The 21,295-nt window shown below is 42.7% G+C and overlaps 1 protein-coding gene across 8 annotated transcripts; it reads left to right on the top strand.

The window, feature by feature from the left end:
* Positions 1-372: 372 nt before the first annotated feature.
* nfyc (nuclear transcription factor Y, gamma) lies at positions 373-21,092 on the top strand. Of its 8 annotated transcripts, none has more exons than XM_005917391.2 (11): positions 373-491; positions 11,159-11,265; positions 11,372-11,440; positions 13,150-13,263; positions 15,051-15,146; positions 16,190-16,366; positions 18,121-18,189; positions 18,616-18,774; positions 19,081-19,185; positions 19,328-19,387; positions 19,747-21,092. In XM_005917391.2, exons 2-11 carry the CDS (start codon positions 11,167-11,169, stop codon positions 19,864-19,866), a joined length of 1,068 nt encoding a protein of 355 aa, XP_005917453.1. In that variant the 5' UTR covers positions 373-491; positions 11,159-11,166; the 3' UTR covers positions 19,867-21,092. The 8 variants fall into 8 exon arrangements, with proteins under 8 accessions (XP_005917453.1, XP_005917447.1, XP_005917455.1 ...); XM_005917385.2 differs by having other exon boundaries at positions 11,369-11,440; XM_005917390.3 differs by lacking the exon at positions 373-491 and adding an exon at positions 2,447-3,552 and having other exon boundaries at positions 11,369-11,440.
* The last annotated feature ends 203 nt before the right edge of the window (positions 21,093-21,295 follow it).

Below are 21,295 nucleotides of genomic sequence, written 5' to 3'. Positions count from 1 at the left end.
ACTGGATATATGGATGAAGCTTGCACACGAGAATTTCACTCACATGTTCTGTACCAGTGTACCTGCACATGTGATGTGACAATAAAAGTGATTTGATATATTTATTTTTTTGGTTGACTGTGAAGATCTCAGTTGATCAGCAGTTTCTGAAATACTCAGACCAGCAGCCATGCCTCATTCAAAGTCAATGAAATCACCTTTTCCCCCATTCCGATGCTCATTTTGTGTATCTGTGTATATATAAAATGCATTTGTTGTTTTTTCCAAGTCAATTTGCTAATTTTACTATAAATGAGGACTACCTGAGCAATTAACTGTTTAGTGAATCAAATAATTAAAAAAAACTGACGCTGTTTCTCAGGGAACGTAACCTCTACGTCATCGCGTTAGACTCTTTCCGGTTCGAATAGCAGCCATCTTGTTTCCCCTTGCAGGCTAAATAAAATAAATAATACGCTGAGCTGGACTTCACTTCGAACCCGTTAAAGAAAGTGAGTAAGAAATTAAAATTCATTTATATGTGGAGTGTTTACATGAAAGTTGTCCGTGTTGGCTCGAGGTAGCGGTAATTACTTCGCTTCTTTTCATTTGCTGTTCTTGACCAATAGACGATTGTTTTGGAAGATGAACATAGGCGCCATTTCCCTCCCCGCTCTCTGAGGCGCTTATTGGTGGCCCGCTGAAAGGATCACGGACGCTCAGGAAACTGATGTTTTGTGTCCACCATTTTGGCTCATATCCGAGCGATTGTCAGACACACTGGCTATTTGCTCCTGACCCCGAATGGCGCCAGTTGCAGAACGAACTTAGCCCTAAAAACCTTGATTGGTGGAATCTAGTCCGAGGTTTGATTGGTCTGAAGGACAGATCCAAACGTTGTCTTTATTGGTTAGACTGTTTCTTCCTAGCATTGCAAACATTTGCAAACTTTCATATGTTGGCAGGGCTCGCTGTCAGCTGGCAATTAAAATTACACACGCTGAGCTGTACAGCGCTCATCAGTCTGTATCCCCAGCAAGCTAACATTAACTCCACTAACGTTAGCATAAAGTCACCGTCGGCAGTGACCATCCTATTAGCTAGTATGCTGCATGTGTCTCCCTACGCCTACTCCGTTAAGCATTTCACAGTGGATACACAGCACTACAGTGCATCTCAGTATTTTGTAGTTTATTTAGCATCCTTTGTGTGACGAATATATACCGGCTTCCGTATGCTAGCGTTGAATATAGCATTGAATTCAGTGGCTCCTGTTAGCCTCTGTGTTAAACCCAAACACCTTATAATGTAGCGACTTTTTGAAGTCAAACTCCGTGCTAAATGCTGGGGTGTTAAAGAGCCAAGCTGCTCTAGTCTTCGTGTGAATTCCCTGTGATGACTATATCATGCCTTTGTTTCCACTATTTAGTACTTGGGGGGGAAAAAAATCTTCACACAGTGTTCAATTAATGAATACAAATGTATTTTCAACCATGCTAACCAAACAAAGTCACACAACATGAAGCTTCACCAAGTTAATATTTAGTTTAGTTATGCTTTAAACCTAACAGACATTCACCCCATTCTCATTACGACCTGTGTGCAAAAAAACAATAGTCTCTTTGTGTTCCCACGAAAATAAGAACTTAATAAAGAATATGAGAGTTTAATCAGCTCTTATCAGCGGGGCAAAAACGGTGTGCAGCTTAGTAAACTTTATCTCTCTAGAGGAGGTATGCATTACGTCATCATTTGTGTGTAGGTTTAATTGAGCAGTTGAGATCATGTTTAAAAAGCCTGGGATATTAGAACACCTTAGACAGCTTAAGTAAGCTGTGTGCAAGTCACCCAGCTTACCATGTCGTTTTGCAGGTGCTCATGTGTTTTTCCATGTTTGCAGGTGAATGCTTGGCCTGGCTACCCTCAGGGTAGCTGCTGTGTTTATGAAACCCAACGTCTACTTGGTGCATGTTTATCTCTAAACAGCGTCAGAGAAAGCAAACATGTTCCTGCTATGGGCAGTACAGGTCATGGGAAGGTCTCATTTCTGCGGTGACCTTGCCAGGTGTCATTACTGAGGCATTTTGGGTAGGCTGAATGCAGCTACAGAGAGCTGTTCGAGCATGGCAGCAGCAGTGGAGAGATTAGTCTTTGTGCAGCTCTGCTCTAATCATTAACTGGATGTCTGTAGTACCTGCTCTAGTCCCCATGCTCCTCACAAAAATAGTAAAGGGAACATTTAGCTTTGTTTCTCTTGAGTCTATCTTGTGCTCTCGCCCTCCCTCCACTTGTTCTACCCCTCCCATCCTGTAGCAACTCTCCTCTCTGTCCTTCTCCATCCTTCCGGTCCCCACTCCACCCCCACCACGGTTTTTCATTGATAGGGCAGTTTATTATCTTTCCAGACTTTTGTAGCTGGATGTGTTCCTTTCTACAGTCTGTATGTTTTTTTAAATTTTTTATTAAAGCTTAACCTTCGGGCTGCACCGCCACTTGGTCGCATCTCAGCAGTTTACTCTCTAAGCTTTTAACAGGTTTGCCCATTAGAAGTAGAAGCATTCACATCGTAGGTGGTGCATTAAACATCATGAGTTGTGCACATGAGTACTAAAATCACTCTCTTGAGTTGCAAACTAAAGGTTTTTGTGTCGAAAGTATGCACATTTAAGCAATGGAGACTTAACAAGAAGGACATTGTGTGACATTGCTGACATGTTTTTTTTGATGACGTTACCATTGTGGAAGTTGCTGTGAGCACAGTTTTTGGGGTCAAGACAACATTGTCTTTGTTTATGGGTTTTCACCCATATCTCTTAATTCTTGTTTATCCACAAATAGGATGAGAGTCAAATGAACTCTTTCTCTTTTTTTTTTTCTCTTTTTTTTCTCTCTGCCTTCTTCCACAACTGCTATCTAGTCAGCTGATTGTTCCATTTTGTACAAAGGCTCTCCATTGATTTGTTTTGCACAGAATAGTTTGTGTGTATTTCATTGACACTGTGTAAGATGTCATGGGATTTATAGTGGTTGCATTAAGTTGCCTCAAAAAATGAGTTGAATGGAGTTCATGTAGCTAATTCATATTTTGAATAAATAATGCATGACCATGCATGTAGACATATTTGTTCCTCTGTTAGAATAATATTAAGAGTGACGTGATCTCATTGTTAGAGGTAGGCTGGCTGGAGGTTAGATGTTTTCATTGTGTACCTGTGACTGTGAGCAAGGATAACTGAGAATGCAAGGACAAAATGTGCATGTGTGTGGGTGTGCATGTAAGACCGTGCACAGGTATGAGACAGGGAGTCTGCTTAGTATGCTTTTGTACTTTAAATCATGTGGATGCAACATGCGGCATCAATTCTGGCACTTGGTTCAGCCAATAAGGGACCCGCCTAGCTGCCTGCATCACATTGCCATCAGCCTGTACAAGCAGAGCGCAGGCGGGGCTTAGGGAGACATTTAGTTTGACATTGTAAATAAGCAGAGAGCAGTTGTCAGAGAGCAGCCCGTGGAAGCTTTCTCATCCGTCCAGCAGCAGGAGAAGTAGAGACCGCTTGAGGACAGACAATGGCAAGGCAAGCCACAACCAGCACACCCTCACGCACTCCCTGCAGAGCTTTCCACAACTTTATCTGCTCTTTTCCATCTATACTCATATCTACTCTCTCTTCCTCTTTTCTTTTCCCTGACCCCTATCCTGCAGCTCAAGGTAACTTAGAGCAGGAAGTTGGCTGTCGGTAAAAGGGGGTTGGGCAGAGGAAAGAGGAGGAGCAAGGGATTTGTCAGAGCTGATTGGTGTGTGTGGCTACCAATAGTGTGTGAGGACACAGTTGTCTCATTGGTTTCGAGTATCGGAGTGAGGTGGGAGCTGGCTGTGAGGCGGGGTTTGAGTATCATGTAGCATGCTAGATTGATTACTCTTGAATGTTAAAGGGGAAGGAGGCTAGAGATTTTTGTCTGTGAGTCGGGAGTGCCGCTGTACTGTTTGCCTGCTGTTGCTCTGTTGCCTGCCGCTGTGCTGGTCCTTCTATTCCTTCTCACCTTCTTCTCTGCACCAGGCCAGGGGTCACCTCAAAGACAAACACATGGGTCGCCGGCTAGAGAGGAGGAGGAGGGTTAGGGAGCAGAAAAGGAGGAGAAAGAGAGAGAAGGTCAGCGAGTTGAGGGGAATTGGGCTGAAGAGAAACAGCAGAGACGGGGTTGTATGTCTAGGTTGGAAGAGGACATTGGGAGACGGGGCAATGTGTAAAGGCAGAGTGGGGGAGAGAGAGAAAAGAGGGAGGGGTGGAAGAAGGGGGGGCTCACTCTTCGCTCTGTGTCCGGGCTTAAAGCCTTTTTAAAGCCAGCCACAGTGCCTTTTGTCTGTTGATACGATCAGGGGGACTGAAGGAAGTGAAGGAGCACGAGAGTTTTTCTGTCAACCTCTGTGCTGCCTCTGCTGCTGCTTTCAAGGAGACTTGAACAGGGCTATCTGTTTCTCTCTACTCTGCTGTGCTCCAGGCCGTTCACCATGAAGGGCACAGGGGTAAGTCTGACAGCTGAACACATACACAGCGAGAAGACCTTAAGTTGTCTTTGGTTTTTGTTTTGTTTTTTCAAAAAAAAAAGTCCACTTTTTGATGTTTCTCCATCACTCTGCAACGATGAGATGTCTGTCCTTTACAGCCATCCTCACCCCTCCCCCCCTATTTCCTCCCCCTCCCCTCACCTGTCCTGTAGTTCTCACCTTGGGAGATTGGTGTTGTGCAATTTGTGTATTTACGTGCATGGCTGTCATCTACGTCCTTCATTTGTCATTTCAGTGCTATATGGTTTTACAGAACGGTGTTCATAAAATAATATAGCTGTTTTGCATTATGTTTTCATCGTCGAATTTCACTTTGCATTATTGCTCTGTCTTTGGATGTCACTTGTTTTGACTTTGGACCAGTGTGCACACACAAACACGCTTCACGTACTCAGTGCCCCGTTATCGACTGCATAGAAGTGCACGGCAGCCAGATACTGACTTTGTGCTTAGATGCACTCTGCTGTTTCGGTGGTGTCCTTGGGCCCTGTGGCCACAGAGTCTTGGGGTCGCTGGCCAAGACCCCACTTTTTCTCCTAATGTCCCAATTAACATTTTCATGGCAGATGGTAGCGCAGAGTTCAGCAGCAAAGAAGACATCCATGTTAAAAGAAGATTTGCTGTATATGTGGAGAGGATATCTCTGAGAGTTGTTGTCACTGTTGGCGTCAGTAGTCCCCAGGGGTGGAGGTGCAGCTGGTTGCAGTGACCTCAGGACCCCCCAGGCCCCTCACCATGACAGTGCCAGACACCCAGATGGGACAGACTGTCAGCTTGTCAGCTTCAGGGGCAGAGGAGGCTAATAGTTTGATCTGATCTCTTCTGATGGAATCTGTGTAGGGTGCCTCTTCTCTCACTTTGCCTCTGACTCCGTGCCTCTCTCCTCCTTTTCTCCCTAATTGAAAGTTTCCATTGGTGCCTTTGACAAAACAAAGTCCCGTTGGGGAAAGAGCGAGCAAGCGAGGGAGATTGAGAGAGGGAGACTAAAAATAACTCTTAAGTTGAAGCCCTCGCTGCCAAATCCCAGGGTTGGCTGCGGTCTGCATGAGATTTGAATATCATTTGTACCCTACGCCGAACCATAGGCACACCAGGGGAGGAAAAAGTAAACAAAACACGCAAACCTCTTGCACATAGCTAGGCCTTTCCGCTCATCACTAAGGTGACCACAGCAACTGTAGGTTTACTCTTTTGTTCCCGCCCCCACTGTGCTCTTACATGTGTACACTTTCACTAAAGACAGTGTGTGTCGGCACCCAGGGGGAGTCGGCCGTATCCCAGCTTGTAATATGCAGGTGCCTTTAGCCCTGCCTACTTTGACGCCAGAGACTGGGCCTAGCATTGGATGAAGGTCATAGGAATGTGAGATTGACTCCTGCAGTCTCTCCAACCGCACCGAGAGGGAAACATGCAGAGGGAAGGAGAGGCCCAAGAAGAAGTGAAATTAAAAGCGGGATGCAGAGCACAGCTAGTATGTACATTATGTGGTGTTTTCATTAGGCTTCTTAGAAAGTACACAGCCTGAACCGCTGGGGTCACTTAAGTGCTGCAGTGAAAGTTGGAAAACCTGCTCTTTTCTATCCTCCCCCTCTCCCTCCCCTTCTCTCTTTCATCTCTCTCTCTCTCTCTCTCTCTCCCTCCCCCCTCTCTGGTTTCTCTCCTCTGTTGAATGACCTTGGGAGATCAGTGACTAGCACTTCCTGGAGTTGGCTTGAAGCAGAACCAAGGGCAAAGTTTACAGGGCCGTTGGGTCGGCTAGATCGGTCCGGCCATGCCAAAAGGATGTTACGCTGTAGGTCAAAGTGAGCATGTGTGTTATTAAAATCCTGTCTGTTCATATTTAATTGTACCACCATCTGTGAAACCACTGCGTGCATTTGAGTAGTTAATCTGTAATTCCTGGCTGCAAACTTCTTGTTTTTTGTTTTTTCCTGAGTAGATCATTTACCCTGTATGCTGTATCCTTGCCAGTTTATTTCTGACTGGTATTTGTGATCGGGTTCAGCACGGTTAGTGCTTTAATATTTGAGAATCTGTGCATACGCTCATTGGATTTATGACCACGATTTAACATCAGTGTTTGTTAGTGTGACGTTTGTTACTTAGGCTGTATTTGTTCCAACAGACTGAGTGCACTAAATCAGGATAAAGCTGTCTTATTAAACAGTCATCATTAAACATTGGTTAGGTTCTCAAATGTCCAAATGACATAGCTTGGTTTATGTGAGCACTATACTGAGTTTTCTGCTTAGTGATCTAGTTGAAATCTAGCAGATTTCAACCTTAGGTGACCTTCCTCCAGAAATGCCCACTCTGCATCACTGACAGTTTTGTGACAAAGCAGCATGTGGAAATTTAACTTCTTGCCTAAGACCTCTCAGTGGACCAGTGACTATCCAATAGCTGGTATTATATCTTAGGAAAAAAATCTCACCTTTCTTCTTGGTGGTAACTAGTCTATGTGGGTATGTATTTACTCTTTGTCCAGGCTGACGTGTGAAAGTGTGAAGGGTACAATGCAGAAGGTTACTCTGAGGTTATAATACGCACAGAAACTGAAAGTAATCTATTTCTTCTGTCAACTCAGTTGTCTTTATATGTGCAAAGATATGATAACCTTGGGAATTGAAAGGAGAGTTGTAAAGCAAGAAGTCACTCTTTAAAACTACAACTGCTGTAGTAGCTGTCATGCAGTTGTACACTAATCTGAAAAAATGGTGAGGCAGCGATAACTCTTTATATTCATATTTAATATTATTTTAAAAATGGTCAACTGGCTTTGAAGATTCAGTATAAATATATAAAGGTTCAGTATATGATTCACTTTGTCTTAGCTTTACATTTGCTTACACGTGACGTGACAGAGAGATCTGAGATGAGCTGCCTGCTTCTTCATCATCCATGGCGGTGATAGCGATACTGAAACACCTCAGTGAAAAGTTCACTCGGTAGCCTCGAGTGGGGCTTCAGGTCCTCCCACACTGCCTCGACTTGTTCACTTTCAAATATGCTCCTCAGAATTGGGCTCAGTTTACACAGATTGTCAGGTCATTAAGAGGGCAATTAAAAGCAGAACATTTCACTTTAACTAGAAGCCAGTTAATTAATTCCAACTCTGTTATCTCGCACATTGTCACTGTGCAGAAAGAAGCATGTTACTTCTTCTTTTCTCATTCACTTATCTTTAAAAAAAGAAAAAAACAAAAACGGATCAGCCAAGCGATACTATCTCCTTGTTTCCAGTTTGCTGCATTTCTGCCTGCCATCAAGCCGGGGACCTATCGGGTTTATTTGGACAGGAATTGAAAGCTCATGTAAAGCGGTGTGATGTCAGAGTTCGAGCGAGACGCCAGTGCTGCTGTGAATGGCCACTTAATGTGACGTGCCAGAAAGAGTGGGGAGGGAGGTGAGGATGAGATAGAGATGCAGGGCCCGGCTGGCAGAACAGCGTTAGCGCTGATTCAGCTGCTGGAAGCCGAGCAGTGTTGACTTTCTCAAAGAGATCAGGTGAAAGTAAGACAAGACAGAAAATGCAAGAAAAGCATACTCGTGAGTGATAAAGGGAGAAGGGAAGCACTAGGAGAAGAGACTGTAGAGCTGCTGAAGGAGGAAGAGCAAGTTGCTGTGTTGGAACGAAGTCGACGAGGTCGAGACGTTTGTCCTCAAAGATGCACACATAGAAAAGAGCTGAAGGAAACCCAACACCAGCGATTCTGTCTCGATGACCTGATGAAGGACAACAGAGCTGCAGGGAAGAGGAGAAGAGAGAAGCACAGCAGAGAACAACACCATGTACCCTAATATAGCAACAGCAGCAGATTAGGACAACACAGCAGGAATGAGCTTGTCAAGTTCATTGCGTGATTCAACAGAATAATTTGGAATTTTTAGCTTCAAAGCAAACACAAGCACAACATTTACAGAGACTTTATCTTGAGTGACTGATAACGCTCCCCATAAGTAGTAAGAAATGAACTGGACTAGCAAGAAAATTCTTTAGTAATAGTACAAGTTTCCATTTAAGTAGCGCTTTAAAGCTTGCTGAACTGAAATATGGAGGTAAATGGTGCTTATCCCTTCAGATAAAATAAGCCGTCTTGACTTTACATCAATCTCCAGACCTTTTTCGTGTCTTACAGTGTTGACATTTATTAGCTTTTGAGGAGATTCAACTTTTTTTTTTTCGTGCAGAGGATAGCCCCATTCACTGTGTTTATTTGACAAGGGTAGGCCCAGACCATAGAAGGTGTTGCACAAAGTCAGCGGAATCAGCTCCCACGCAAACTTTCCGTTGATGCAAAGCATTGGGCAATTTGGTTATGCAGTTATATACTCGGTAGAATATGCTACCAAGCTGGAGGAGCAATGCTCAAGGGCATGTTGACACTTAGCCTTCTCTTCTCTCTCGCTTATATTGTTCTGTTGCTTTTTTCCTCTCTCACGCTTTAGCATGCCTCTCCTCACATATGCTTTCTCATTTCTTCTCACATAGCGACTTCCCCTGCACCTCCCCTCCCTCTTTTTGCCGCTGTGGTTAATGTAGTTGCGTATATTTACATTGAAGGTCACAGGGTCAGAAAGAGGTAGTTGGGGGTTTGTGTGTGGTTTGATATTAGCACACTCCTCTAACAGCTTTAGTTTATGAGAAGTGAGGTGTATAAGGGTGCAGGAGGAGGAACTTGGGAGGTTTATGTGTTTTATAGTTGCCGTTTTATAACTGATAGGGCTTCTGTAATCCTAAGCCTAATTATTTGTTTCTCATCGTCTTATTTTGCCCCAGTTTGAACCACATAGTCTCACATACAATGCACATTCATTGATACCAAATTGTTTTGTTTACAAGATGATGTGTTATGTGGATGATGCTTATTTTGTTCATCCCGTCTTTGGGTTCATTTTGTTGCAAGGTACTTGGAGGCAGCAAAAGAACTGGCAGAGGTCAGTCCACCTGTCTTATGTGGGAAGAATGGAGGAATAAAAAAAACTACAATTCCCATCAGTCATTCCTGCCCTGTGGGATGCTGGGATTGTTCTGGAGACTGCAGGTTTTCAATCAACCTTGAAATGCAACTGGACACTGGAGCATCAGACAGGGAAGGAGAGACACTGTCAAGGTCAATCACTAGCCTGGCATGCCAAAGCTACAAGCGGCCTGATTGATTTATATAAAGCCCCCTCTCCCCCCTCTCTCACCCGGCATTCTGTCTTATTGATTTAGGCTACTGTCTGTCGAAAACTGAACAACAGAACAGGATGCAGCAGTGCTTCTTCTATATTATTCTACTGATGCAACTTGCAGGAGAGTCAATCTTTCCTGTCAAAAATCAATCAGGTAACGAGCCTGCATGCAGAATCAGTCGTTCATTGGTTTAAAATATTTATAACTGCACTTAAGCGCTGCAGTTAAAAGAGCTGATGTGGCCCCAAAGTCAAACAGTCCCTTACAACAAAGCTGTGACTGAACCTAGAGGGAGAGACACTGGATGGCGTGTTTGAAAGGCTGTTTCTTGTAATGTATTGGTCTGTCAGCTGAACCAGACATGGAACTATTCATGCTTGTTGGCCCAGGGTGAGAAAAGAAAAAGAAGCCCCCCCGCCCCTTCATTCTTCTAACATTTTCTTTACATATCTCCTTTTCTACCACTCCGTGTCTCCCTTTTTCTGTCTTGTTTGACCCACATTGCTGGTTTGCATAGCAGTGTCGCTGTGGCCCTGTCTGTCTCTTACTTCCCCCAAAGTATCTGTCTAAAGCCTTTGGCACTTTGTCTTAGCGCTGGATTAATGCTGAACTGGACAAGGCACTAGCCCTCCCACAGCAACACACACAAACACATCCGGTCTCTCTTGAGTAGCTTTACACACTCATCTCTTGTTCTGTCCCTTCACGTTTCTCCGTCTTCTCCCTCCTGCTCAATCTTTTCATCGAGGTACGGAGAAAAGGGGGAGAGTGAGGTGGAACAATCAGGGCACTTGAAGCTCTACATGCTCAGACAGGCCGGCTAATATTCCTCCAGCAGATTCCTGGCATGCCATAGTAACCTGCTGGATCCTCTTTCAACCGTTGGATCCTCTGTAGGAGCTCTGGCTGTGTTAGCAGTAATTTATTTCAGTTTATTTGGATGGTTTGTATCTCTGCGTGTCTTCACAATTTGTCAGTTTGCAATTAGGTTGTTTCTTTATGGCACACTCTTGCATCTGTTGCTTCAACACTGTTCACTTGCGGGCTCACCAAAAGCAGTTGACTTGCACATGATGTGCGTGTGTTTGTAGAGGAGCTGCAGCTATGTGCCAAAGGTGAGGGACCCATTCATAATCGTGGAGTGCGCAGCCAGTCTATTGGTGGGTTCTTAGGCTTGTCAACATCCCACAGGGACAATAATAGAAGCCTGCCGGGGTTCTATTTTCAATTTCACTGTATTATAATTACAGACTTTGATAGGATATGTGGTTCTGACACACAGGAAGAGCTCTGTGCAGTAAGGCCTTGTTTTGCAATGGTATTACATTCTTGATCTGTCTCCGAATCTCCATATCGCTTGTTTTTTGCTTTGTAATGATCGATCATTTTCTTGTATCCATCATCTTCTTTCTCTTCTTCTCTTTGAGCAGATTAGAAGATGTCTGGAGATGGTTTTGGAGCCACGGGCAGCGATGCCCAGCAAACACTGCAGTCCTTCTGGCCTCGTGTCATGGAGGAGATCAGGAACTTGACTGTGGTACGTAACACTCATGCAAACAGACAAATAATACAGAAAAAAAGGAAAAAGTCGCAGTTTCAGCTTTATTCTGTACTTAACTGTATCAATCTGTTGTCCTCAGAAGGATTTCCGTGTGCAGGAGTTGCCTTTAGCCCGAATCAAGAAAATCATGAAGTTGGATGAGGATGTGAAGGTAAGAGGAGAACCTGAATAATGAAACTGAGAGAGAGGGTGTGTATTAAAAAGAACTAGATATCTTTATTACTATGCCTTTCACGAAGGGTGTGCCATACTTGTTTTAAAGAACATGCTATCAAAAGTGGGAAACATGTAGCTTAATCCTAGGCCCTCCAAATAAAAATAAAAAAAAAAAAAAAAAAAGTATCTTGTGAGGTGATACTCCACTTCCCTGCAGATATATTTTCTCGTGGTGTTTTTTGACAGACGTGCAATAAAGAGCTCTGTCCAGCGCGTTGGGTCAAAACGTTCCATAGCTGGTGATTTGGGTTGTGTCTGGTAACTGTGAAGTTACATAATATATAATTCACATACCAGACCACACGGTGACCTGTCGTGATCCATCTATATGGAAGAAACTACAATTATGGCAAAATGTAGTTCTGTTGTTTTCATTTAATTGGTCACCCGTTTGATATTTCTAGTTTAACTTTATTTTCTGACAAAAACGTATTGCTGTGTTGGAAATTGTTGATTCATTTGAAGCTTGGTTCTTATCAAGTTGTTGGTCTGTGGCTTTTTGTGCTCCGACCACTCAATAAATGGACTCAAAGATGCAATTATTATTTCATAATTAAAGATAATTTTTCAATTAAAAAGTTGTATCAACTCTTTGCATTCAGCAGCCACTGGTGATAGTAGCTCTTTTTTTTCTTTTTTTCTTTTTTTTTTTGTATGAAATGGGTTTACGTTAAAACATTATCGATGCGTGAAGGAATAATTGGGCATCATTTTGTGACGTTGCAAGACCTGCAGTGTAGCAAGTAGCTAATTAATGTGATTTTATGTAGAAAGCTGCTAATGCAGACATTTGTAGCAGTGAACTGCTTTTTGGTTTTAAGATTTCTCTTTTTCCACTTGTGGAATTTTTAAAATATAACCCACTTTGCTGGGAATTGCACTTCATGTTAATGGCTAAAATGAACCAGAAGAATATCACAAGTTATTACAGATAAAAGCATTGATTTGGGCCATATTGTAATACCACTGTTACATTTGAAGATCTGCTCAGGTTAACGTGGCTTTTTCTCTTTTTTTTGATGTGTCAGAAGGATCCACTCCACCAGGCAGTTACGAGTCATGGAGGAGTGGTTCCCCCCCCCCCCATTACACCTGATTGTCAGTCATAATTGTTCATAGCCTCTAAAAAGAAAGCCTCTGCTCTGTGTTTGTGTGTGGCTTGAGTATGTCGTGTCAAGAATGCTATCCCCTTAGTTAAGCAGCAGCTTACAGCGGTAAAGAGATCAGGAGATCACTAACATATCTGAAGGAAAGACTCTTCTGTCAGTCCTGACACAGCACCTTGCACAGATGCAGTGCAAGCATGTGTGAGTGTTATAGCGTCAGTACAACTGTTCATTTAAGCATTGCTTTTATGAACATATAAGAAATACAATTTTATGGGAATTGATTTTAGAGTTCAGTGCTTATGAGCAGAAAGAAATAGATTAAAAGTACCCACTCAACTCTGCGTAAGCATCTATGCTAGTAACTACGCAGTCTTTATTTAACAAGTGAATGTATCTGTTGGTTATTTTTGCAGCAGCTGTGACTTTGATGTGGCCGGCTGTGACTGAGGTCCTGAGCGATTCGTGTAATTGCTGATGTTTGATTGATGGACGGTGGGTGTGTTTAACCAGGTGTAACACTATCTCTACTGTACAGATGATCAGCGCAGAAGCTCCGGTCCTGTTTGCCAAAGCAGCTCAGATCTTCATCACAGAGCTCACCCTCAGGGCGTGGATCCACACCGAGGACAACAAGCGACGCACACTACAGGTTATAGACATTTCTTTTTCTTTATATTTAAACTCCTCCATATGACATGCTTTTTTGTAATCCTTAGCAAATCCTACTTTAAGTGGATTGGACCTCCCGATACACACACAGACCCAGTTGTAATACCCACACTCCCACACTCTGACATCAATTGGCTATCTTTTTGGTTTCATGCTTCTTATTCACTAAGTGCCAGTGTCAGTGTGCATGTACAAGCAGAGACCCCATACCAGCATCCCCTTGAGGACGGTCTCTCTGTTAAGTTCCTTCTCCCTCCATTCACTTTAAAAGCTAATCCAGGCGGGTGCCGGTGACCCACTTTTCCCCTGGTGCCTTTTAGCATCCTCTGTTGTACCAGAGCTGAATAAAGGTGAGGCCTGGAAAGATACGGATGAAAAAGGAATCGGAGAACATGAAAGCACTGACTGAAGCGGTTGAGAAGAATTAGTCTGGAATATGTCTCACCTGCATGTCAAGTAGAGAAAAACTGTGGAGCAGAACATGAAAGCCCTTAAGTCCACTTTATCCATTCACATACCTCTGAGAGATTAGCAGTCCATGGATATGTTTGTGTATGCCAACACAGGTAGAAAAAGGAGAAAATCTATCTTATCACAGTTTGTCTTGTGCTGAAGGCCTGCTTTGGAAGTACACTCGTTTTGCTGTTAATATAGCTCTGTCCCAAATGGTAGTTCTATGTTTTTTATTGGTCAAGAAACAGTTTTTTAGAGCTCTGCAGTGCACACTTTAAAATAGAAACTTCATCTACTGTGACTGTACACACGTTAATTGCCTTGTACACTACAGATGACGCATTAGTTGCATGTGATGCTTCACTTCATGAATACAGGATTTTTTTTTTTTTTCATTTCCCTAAGTGAGGGAAAGTGGTGCCCTCCATTTCCACACGCATACACATGTAGAGTCTGATCCTTTTGTGAAGAGGGCACGCCAATTGGGGTCACCATAGCAACGCTCATCAATAGAACAAGTGTGGATGTGACCTGATGTTACCAGATATTAATCAAGGTACTAAATATAGCCTCTAGTGAAGGGGAGGGTCACAATGGAGGGGGGTGGGGGGTCCTGACAGCCAATATCCTGTGGAAAATTCCACAGAGACAGCACACTGGTGTGGATATAGGAAGGGGTATAGAAGCAGAGAATGTGCTCATGAGGGCAGGAAAATGTCATTCGTCCTCATTTACACTTATCTCACACACACATGTGCGTTTCTCACTGTGGTCCTCTAGTGGTGGGTTTATTATTCCGTTTGCCTTTAGTAATGTTTTGTTTGGAGACAGTGTTACTTGAATTGCACAATTAATCATCAATCTGATCTGCTAGAAGTCAAAACTTGTGTAGAACAAAGACGTTTATGGGTAGATCAGCATGTTTTGGCTTGGGTGCCCTAGAGGTCGATTTGCATGTGGATGAATGTGTTACGGTGTTTTTGGTTCCCTGCTTAATACCTTTTTATATGATAACACTCATGAAGATGTGTTGGTCTAGAAACACAGTCCTTTTGTATACTGCATGTGTTGCTAGAGTTTTGAGCTGACTAACTGATTAAGCTCTAAACATATCTTTTAAATTCAAATATTAAACCAAACACCCATCTAAGTACTACTAGGAACTGTATACAAATCTCCCTTGTCTGGTTGTTTTGGGAGTGATGACCTCAGACCTAGAGGCATGTTTATAAATAGGTGGCTGCGCATATAGAATTGGCATACTAAAGCTCTGACCTCTTTGCTTGACTTTCTCTTTATATTTTATATTCACAGAGGAATGACATTGCCATGGCAATAACAAAGTTCGACCAGTTTGACTTCCTGATTGACATCGTGCCCCGGGACGACCTGAAGCCCCCCAAACGACAGGTAGGAAAGCGGCCTCATTATAGTATTTATTACCTACACTGTGACAGGGAAACAGCTGGTATCTCATTAAAGTTACCACAGGATAAAGAGCTGATGATTTGGGTATTCATCTCAGGTACTTTCCATTGTTGGCAACCTGGAGGTGCTGTAAACATCCTTGACTGGAAGCTGAGGTTTTGACAGCGAGGGCTTTCAGTCGGATGTTTGCAGCGTCTTATTGCCTCAGACCGCCAACAGTAACCTCAGTGATTAAACTAGTTTGTGGAAGCTGGTACCATACAGTGTCTGCTATAACAAAGTGTTAAAACCATGGCTCCGGTCAGGACATGACTCAATGAAGATGCTGAAAAAAAACTGCTTAAAATGTTATGGCAGGCGATTAATGGCCAATATCAGTTACATTAAATTGATGTATAAGGAACTTTCAAAGGTGGAGGAGTGAGATATTTAAATTTGCTGTCACGTAGACTGTCTCCAGACATGTAAACATCCTACACTCTCAGCTGTGTTGTCATGGAGCTGGGAGAGGGGTGTTTACGCTTCTGGTGATGGAGAAACCTCATCCAGACGAAGCCTGCTCATTAGTGAATTACAAAACAAAATGATATGGGTCGGTGTTTATGGACAGTTTATTGGGTTTTAAGTTTAACACCTGTATACCAGCTCAGCATTTAAGGTGCTGAACTGCCCTGATTTATCTGACAACCCTGATGTTACATTTCTGTTGCTGGACCAGGGAAAGCATGCCAGCGGTTATCACATTATTAAGTTTCATTCGATTTGTAAGTTACCCCTTTAGCATTACAGGTTGTAATACTGAAATTTTAAGGCTGATTAGCACCAACACATCACCTCAGCATGCCTCCGGACTTGCATTGCATGTTATCAACCAGTATGGATGGATCTTGTACCCAGATTACGTTACTCTTCCCCAGTCACATCCCATCAGTTATTTATCAGACTCGGTCTACCGTTACACCGGTAAAAATAATTCATGGAGATGCAACGGACTGATAGGCGTCCAATGTGTGTATATTTCTCAGGAGGAGATGCGTCAGTCTGTAGCTCCAGCAGAGCCAGTGCAGTACTACTTCACCTTGGCCCAGCAGCCCGGAGCCGTGCAGGTGCAGGGCACACAGCAGGGCCAGCAACCTGCTGCGCAGACAGCGGCGACCATCCAGCCCGGACAGATCATCATCGCACAGCCGCAACAGGGACAGGTACGGTTAGCAATGTGCTTTGTAGTGCACGTCGCAAGGAAACACTCAAAGTGAAACCACCTGCAAAAACAAATTCTGCAAAATCCCCGTTAGACTCATGTATGGTACTTTAGAGGGGGAAAAAAATTGGTTTCATTGTGTGCTGGAGTAACACCTGAAAGATGACCTCTTTCTAGAAGTCCTCTTCCTAGAAGTCCTAGGAGTCTCATATTTCTTGGATTGACTCACTGGATTTATTGATATTATTCGTAGCTAACATGTAGGAGCTGACCACTCTCCTGCCAGCAGGATTAATACGGCATCGAAACACACCCAGCAAATCCAGCTTTACACATACATGGACACCTTGCACACAGGGAACAGAACGTTCCCTGATCTCTTATTTACTCAACTTTAAATACGTCTTATTAAGTAATTTACACAGTTACTGTAATATTGAGTCCAAAATAGAGGCGTTGTATAGCAGCATATCATATTAGTGAGAGAGGGGTATATTCTGCCCTAGAAACTTGTCCTCAACTTCATAAATACTTCCTGTTTGAGCTAAAAGACAGGAGAAACTGTGAATCAATAACCTCTTAATGGAACAACATCCCCATTTATATACAAACAAATACACACTCAGAGTCCTAGGATGAGGTTTTTCTCCTGAGGGTTCTGCATTTTCACCACCCATCGAGATAACAAGCACACATATGTAGGGGCACCATTCAGTTCATCTCTCTAATTATTTCATTCCTGCTACTTTTTCTGCTGAGCACTCCTCCTCTCCGGTTTGCACTCTGCATGTCATGTAGCCTTGCTGCTGGGCTGGTGTGATGCTTCATGCTGCTTCAGCACACTGCCTGTAGCTGAGCTGTCATACTTGTTTAGACCTGGTGTGATTCACACTCCTGCTCCTGCTGCAGTCCCAAGCCACACTTTGACATTAACCTTATGTAAACGCAATCTTTGACTGTTTACAAGGTGCCACTTCAAAAAGGTGAGATTTTAACTCCGTTTTAAATTAAAATCTGTGAAATTTTGAAGCTTTGCAACATTTCTCTGATTGTTTTTATCCACTTAGTAATGTCAGGACTAAAGGTTACGTAGTTGTCTATTCAAATGACATAATTCCCATGTGAAAGACGGAGCTGATTGGATTACTTCTAACTCATCAGACAGATGTCATGTTTGGTACAACAGATTTGGAGTGCGCATTAAGGTGTTAGCAGTAGTCCTGCAGGATGAAGAAGTATAAGTCAGTGCAGAGATTAAAATGAGGCGAGTTCCCATTTCACATCCTTTATTTGTGCGTCTGTGTGTGGTGCTTTCAGCGTCACTAACTGTCAGTGCTGTACCGATTCTGTCACTTTTCTCTCAGGCCAACAACCCTCAACAACTTAAAATCTGCAGTTGGCCTTTGTTGAGCTTCTGTAAATGCAACTGTGATGTATTTTATACATTTTTAACTACCTGTTCAGTTACCACCATGTTTTCTTTTTGTGTGTGTGTTTTTTTTTTTAACAATTTAATTTTTATCATTTCACATCATCCTTTTTATCAACCTCCTCCCGTTTTACTTGCATATTTCATAAACATGCTCGTAAATGTCATCAACTGCCTATATGCCACTGTTTGCTGCTCCTACATTTCAATCTTTCTCTGCATACGTGCCAGTTCCGCTTACGTTTTTGTGTTGAGTTTGTGCACTCGCTGCTTTCTCACTATGTGTCTTTCTCTCATTTTCCCATTTCTTTTCTGTCGGCCATCAGATGTTGCAAGGTGCCACCATGCAGCAGTTACAGCAGGTGCAGGTGCAATCACAGGGCACGCCCATCACGGTAAACACACATGCTTTCATATGTTTGCTAACCACACACAGAGAAAGAGGCCACTGCTTTGTGCCACAGCCTCTTAGGTGATGGCCGCCTACAAACTCTGTCCTGCTCAGATGACTGAGGTCTTTAGGGGTGATTGTCACATGATCCTAACAAACATCACCTGCAGACAAAACAGAGAGAGAGGACGAACCTGCGTTTTCACGTTATGTCCCTGAATCTTATTGTGCCTGCTTAATAAGCTACTCGCAGACTTAAAATTTAAGGATACCTAGGCTTCCAACTCTTGGTTTAAGATTGATTGTACTCCAGAAAAGATAATGATTTACTGCTTCCTTGCTTAACTACACGCTTCTGCTACGTAAACAACCGGTGTCGTCTGTTTGTTTATCTGTGTTTTCTTCTCTTTTCTGCTCTTGTCTGCTTTAGAGTGCGCCTGTCGCCATGCAGGTGGGTGAAGGCCAGCAGGTGCAGATTGTCCAGGCTGCCACAGCCCAGGGTCAGGCTCAGACAGCTCAAGCCCAAGGCCAGACCATGCAGGTCATGCAGCAGATCATCACCAACACTGGAGAGATCCAGCAAATCCCAGTAAGAAATGACAGGATGGAAAAGGAAATTATCAGTTTTGTTTTTTTTAAAGAGAGATGATGGACAGTGTAATGTGTTTGCTGCATGATGTTGTTTGATATTGTGGTGCAAGACAAACATGTGAATTTAACATTCATCAGTATTTGATGTGAGCTGTTAAGTTCGAAAAGGTTAAAAATTCACTAGAGGAACGTTAAGGTTTCTCATTCCTGTAGTCCAGAGCAGGAAAATGGCTGTGACCTCTCTGCTCAAATGACCTTTTCTCTAAACCAAACTTTGTCTCCCCCTTGTGTCGGTTGGCTGTAGGTACAACTAAATACGGGACAGCTGCAATACATCCGCCTAGCCCAGCCCGTCTCTGGAGCACAAGTGGTCCAGGGGCAGATTCAGACTCTTGCAAACACCCAGCAGGTAACCCTACAACAGCAAGAAATCCAGCTGATGTCCAAGCACTTAGCTGTAATAAACTATGACTGGATGTGTTTACACTTGTCAGTTATGGTATGAAGCTGCTTGTGAATCCCAGTGAGTTAATAACTTGCTCTCTCTTTAGATCACACAGACAGAAGTACAACAAGGACAGCAGCAATTCAGCCAGTTTACTGATGGCCAGGTAACACATGCAACAAATAAATACAATTTTGAAATTTTAGTGTTTTATTTGTTTTCAGGTGACAAATGGCACATTGTTCTTATTTACGCTTTTCTATCTTTCTTGGATTGTCTCATTTTAACTACTTAAACAACTGGCTGATAACCAGTGGACATTTGCACTTCTAAATCCTGTTAATTCAAACAGTAGAGGGAATTGTTATCAGAAGATCATAAATTAAATGTCTTATTGAGCATTTTTAATGTCATCTTGTAACAATGAAAGGTGTGTAATCCACTAAGATCTAATAAAAAAAAAAGCCCACAGAAAACTGAACACACGCAACCTTAAACCTCGCCATCTTTCCTCCTTTTTCTCAGCAATTGTATCAGATACAGCAGGTGACAATGCCAGCAGGACAGGAGCTGACCCAGCCAATGTTCATCCAGTCTACCAACCAGACAACTGACACACAGGTCACGCAGGTCAGCACTGAATGAGCCCTGCCAGGAGACTTTCTCCTCTCACACATACAGCACGCACACCAGCCCACGCGATGCAGACGGATGCCATCAACTTTGACAAAAAGGACTCTCAATAATTCATTTTAAGCACGGCTCATTGCAACGAGGGACCTGAAATCTTGTAACACTCATGTTTTGTAATAAATTTACTACACTGGATCAAAAACCAAAGGGACGCTGATTGACTCTTTCACAATCATACGTTATAATCATCCAATCTTGTGCTTGTGTCACCCTTATTGAATGGATGACTTTACGTTGTGCATCCACTTCCACAGTCCCTGACAACAGTCTTTGCACAGACTAAATTTATTTTTCTTCCCGTCATTTCCAACCTTTTACAGATTTTTAGACTATAAAGTGTTGATTCACACCTTGCTCTTCATTTGGAAATGAATTTGGAAAATGTCCGTCTTTGTCTACAGAAGCTGCTCTAGGTTTAGGGTAGCCATGGGAAGTTTATTTTTATTTTTATTTTTTAATTATTATTATTTTTTATTATCATTATTAAAAAAAACCCACCTTACTCATTGTTTGTCATGTAGTTGGATAAAACTAAACCATATACCTCAGATATCACTTTATACACCAAGTCAATCTAAGGGATAGTGAAGAGGTTGAGGTTTAAGGATATTTTCATGTAGTTTGTGTTTTCCATAATGATGATGACGCATGACTTTACGTTGTAAGGGCTTCAAACTGTACAGGCTATTTGTGAATGTGATGTTTGCGATGGAAGCACACGCACATTCATCCTTACTCTTCTGATTATTCTCCCCCCCCATCCCTTTGTCCTTAGAGTGGGGAAACTTTTTTCTGCCTCTATGCAGTTTCACACAGCCCTCTCGGCTTGGGTGGTTTTCGAGTCTCGAGTCTTGTGCCCCGGTTTAAGTCTCATGTACAAACACATGACTCCGTCTGGAGGGGGAAAAGCACCCTTTTTATAGAACTCTCCTTGTTTTCAATGAGTGTTTTTCTTTTGGCTTAAAATGATGTTTGGCCCGATATATTGCCCATTATTTTTTATTTTTTTTGTACAGTAATGAGTATTATCAATGTTATTATTATTGTTGTTTTTGCATGTAGTTCAAACTGCCAGCATGACATGCAATAGATAGGTACAATTTTATTTTTGATGTTCCTGTTTTTTTTGTAAACAAACTTTGTGACGAAAAAAAAAATTAAAAGCCATACCTTCTCAACTTGGTCTGTTTGGTTATCTTTGAGTTTGTGTTATTAAGAGCTAATCTACGTCTCCATTGTTTATTGTTTTAGGGCAGTTAAGCACCTTGCTAGTATACAGGGAGACAGGAGAGAAAGTCACCAGGACCACGAGATAGGACTGAACCAACCTAGGCATCACCATATGCTATATTTACAGGTAGACGCGTCCCACCACAACAGG

This window comes from Haplochromis burtoni, unplaced genomic scaffold (genome assembly GCF_018398535.1).
Source record: "Haplochromis burtoni strain Fernald_Lab_line unplaced genomic scaffold, NCSU_Asbu1 Contig_25, whole genome shotgun sequence".
Lineage (NCBI taxonomy): Eukaryota > Metazoa > Chordata > Actinopteri > Cichliformes > Cichlidae > Haplochromis > Haplochromis burtoni.
This window is presented reverse-complemented; position numbering and strand designations above follow the sequence as displayed.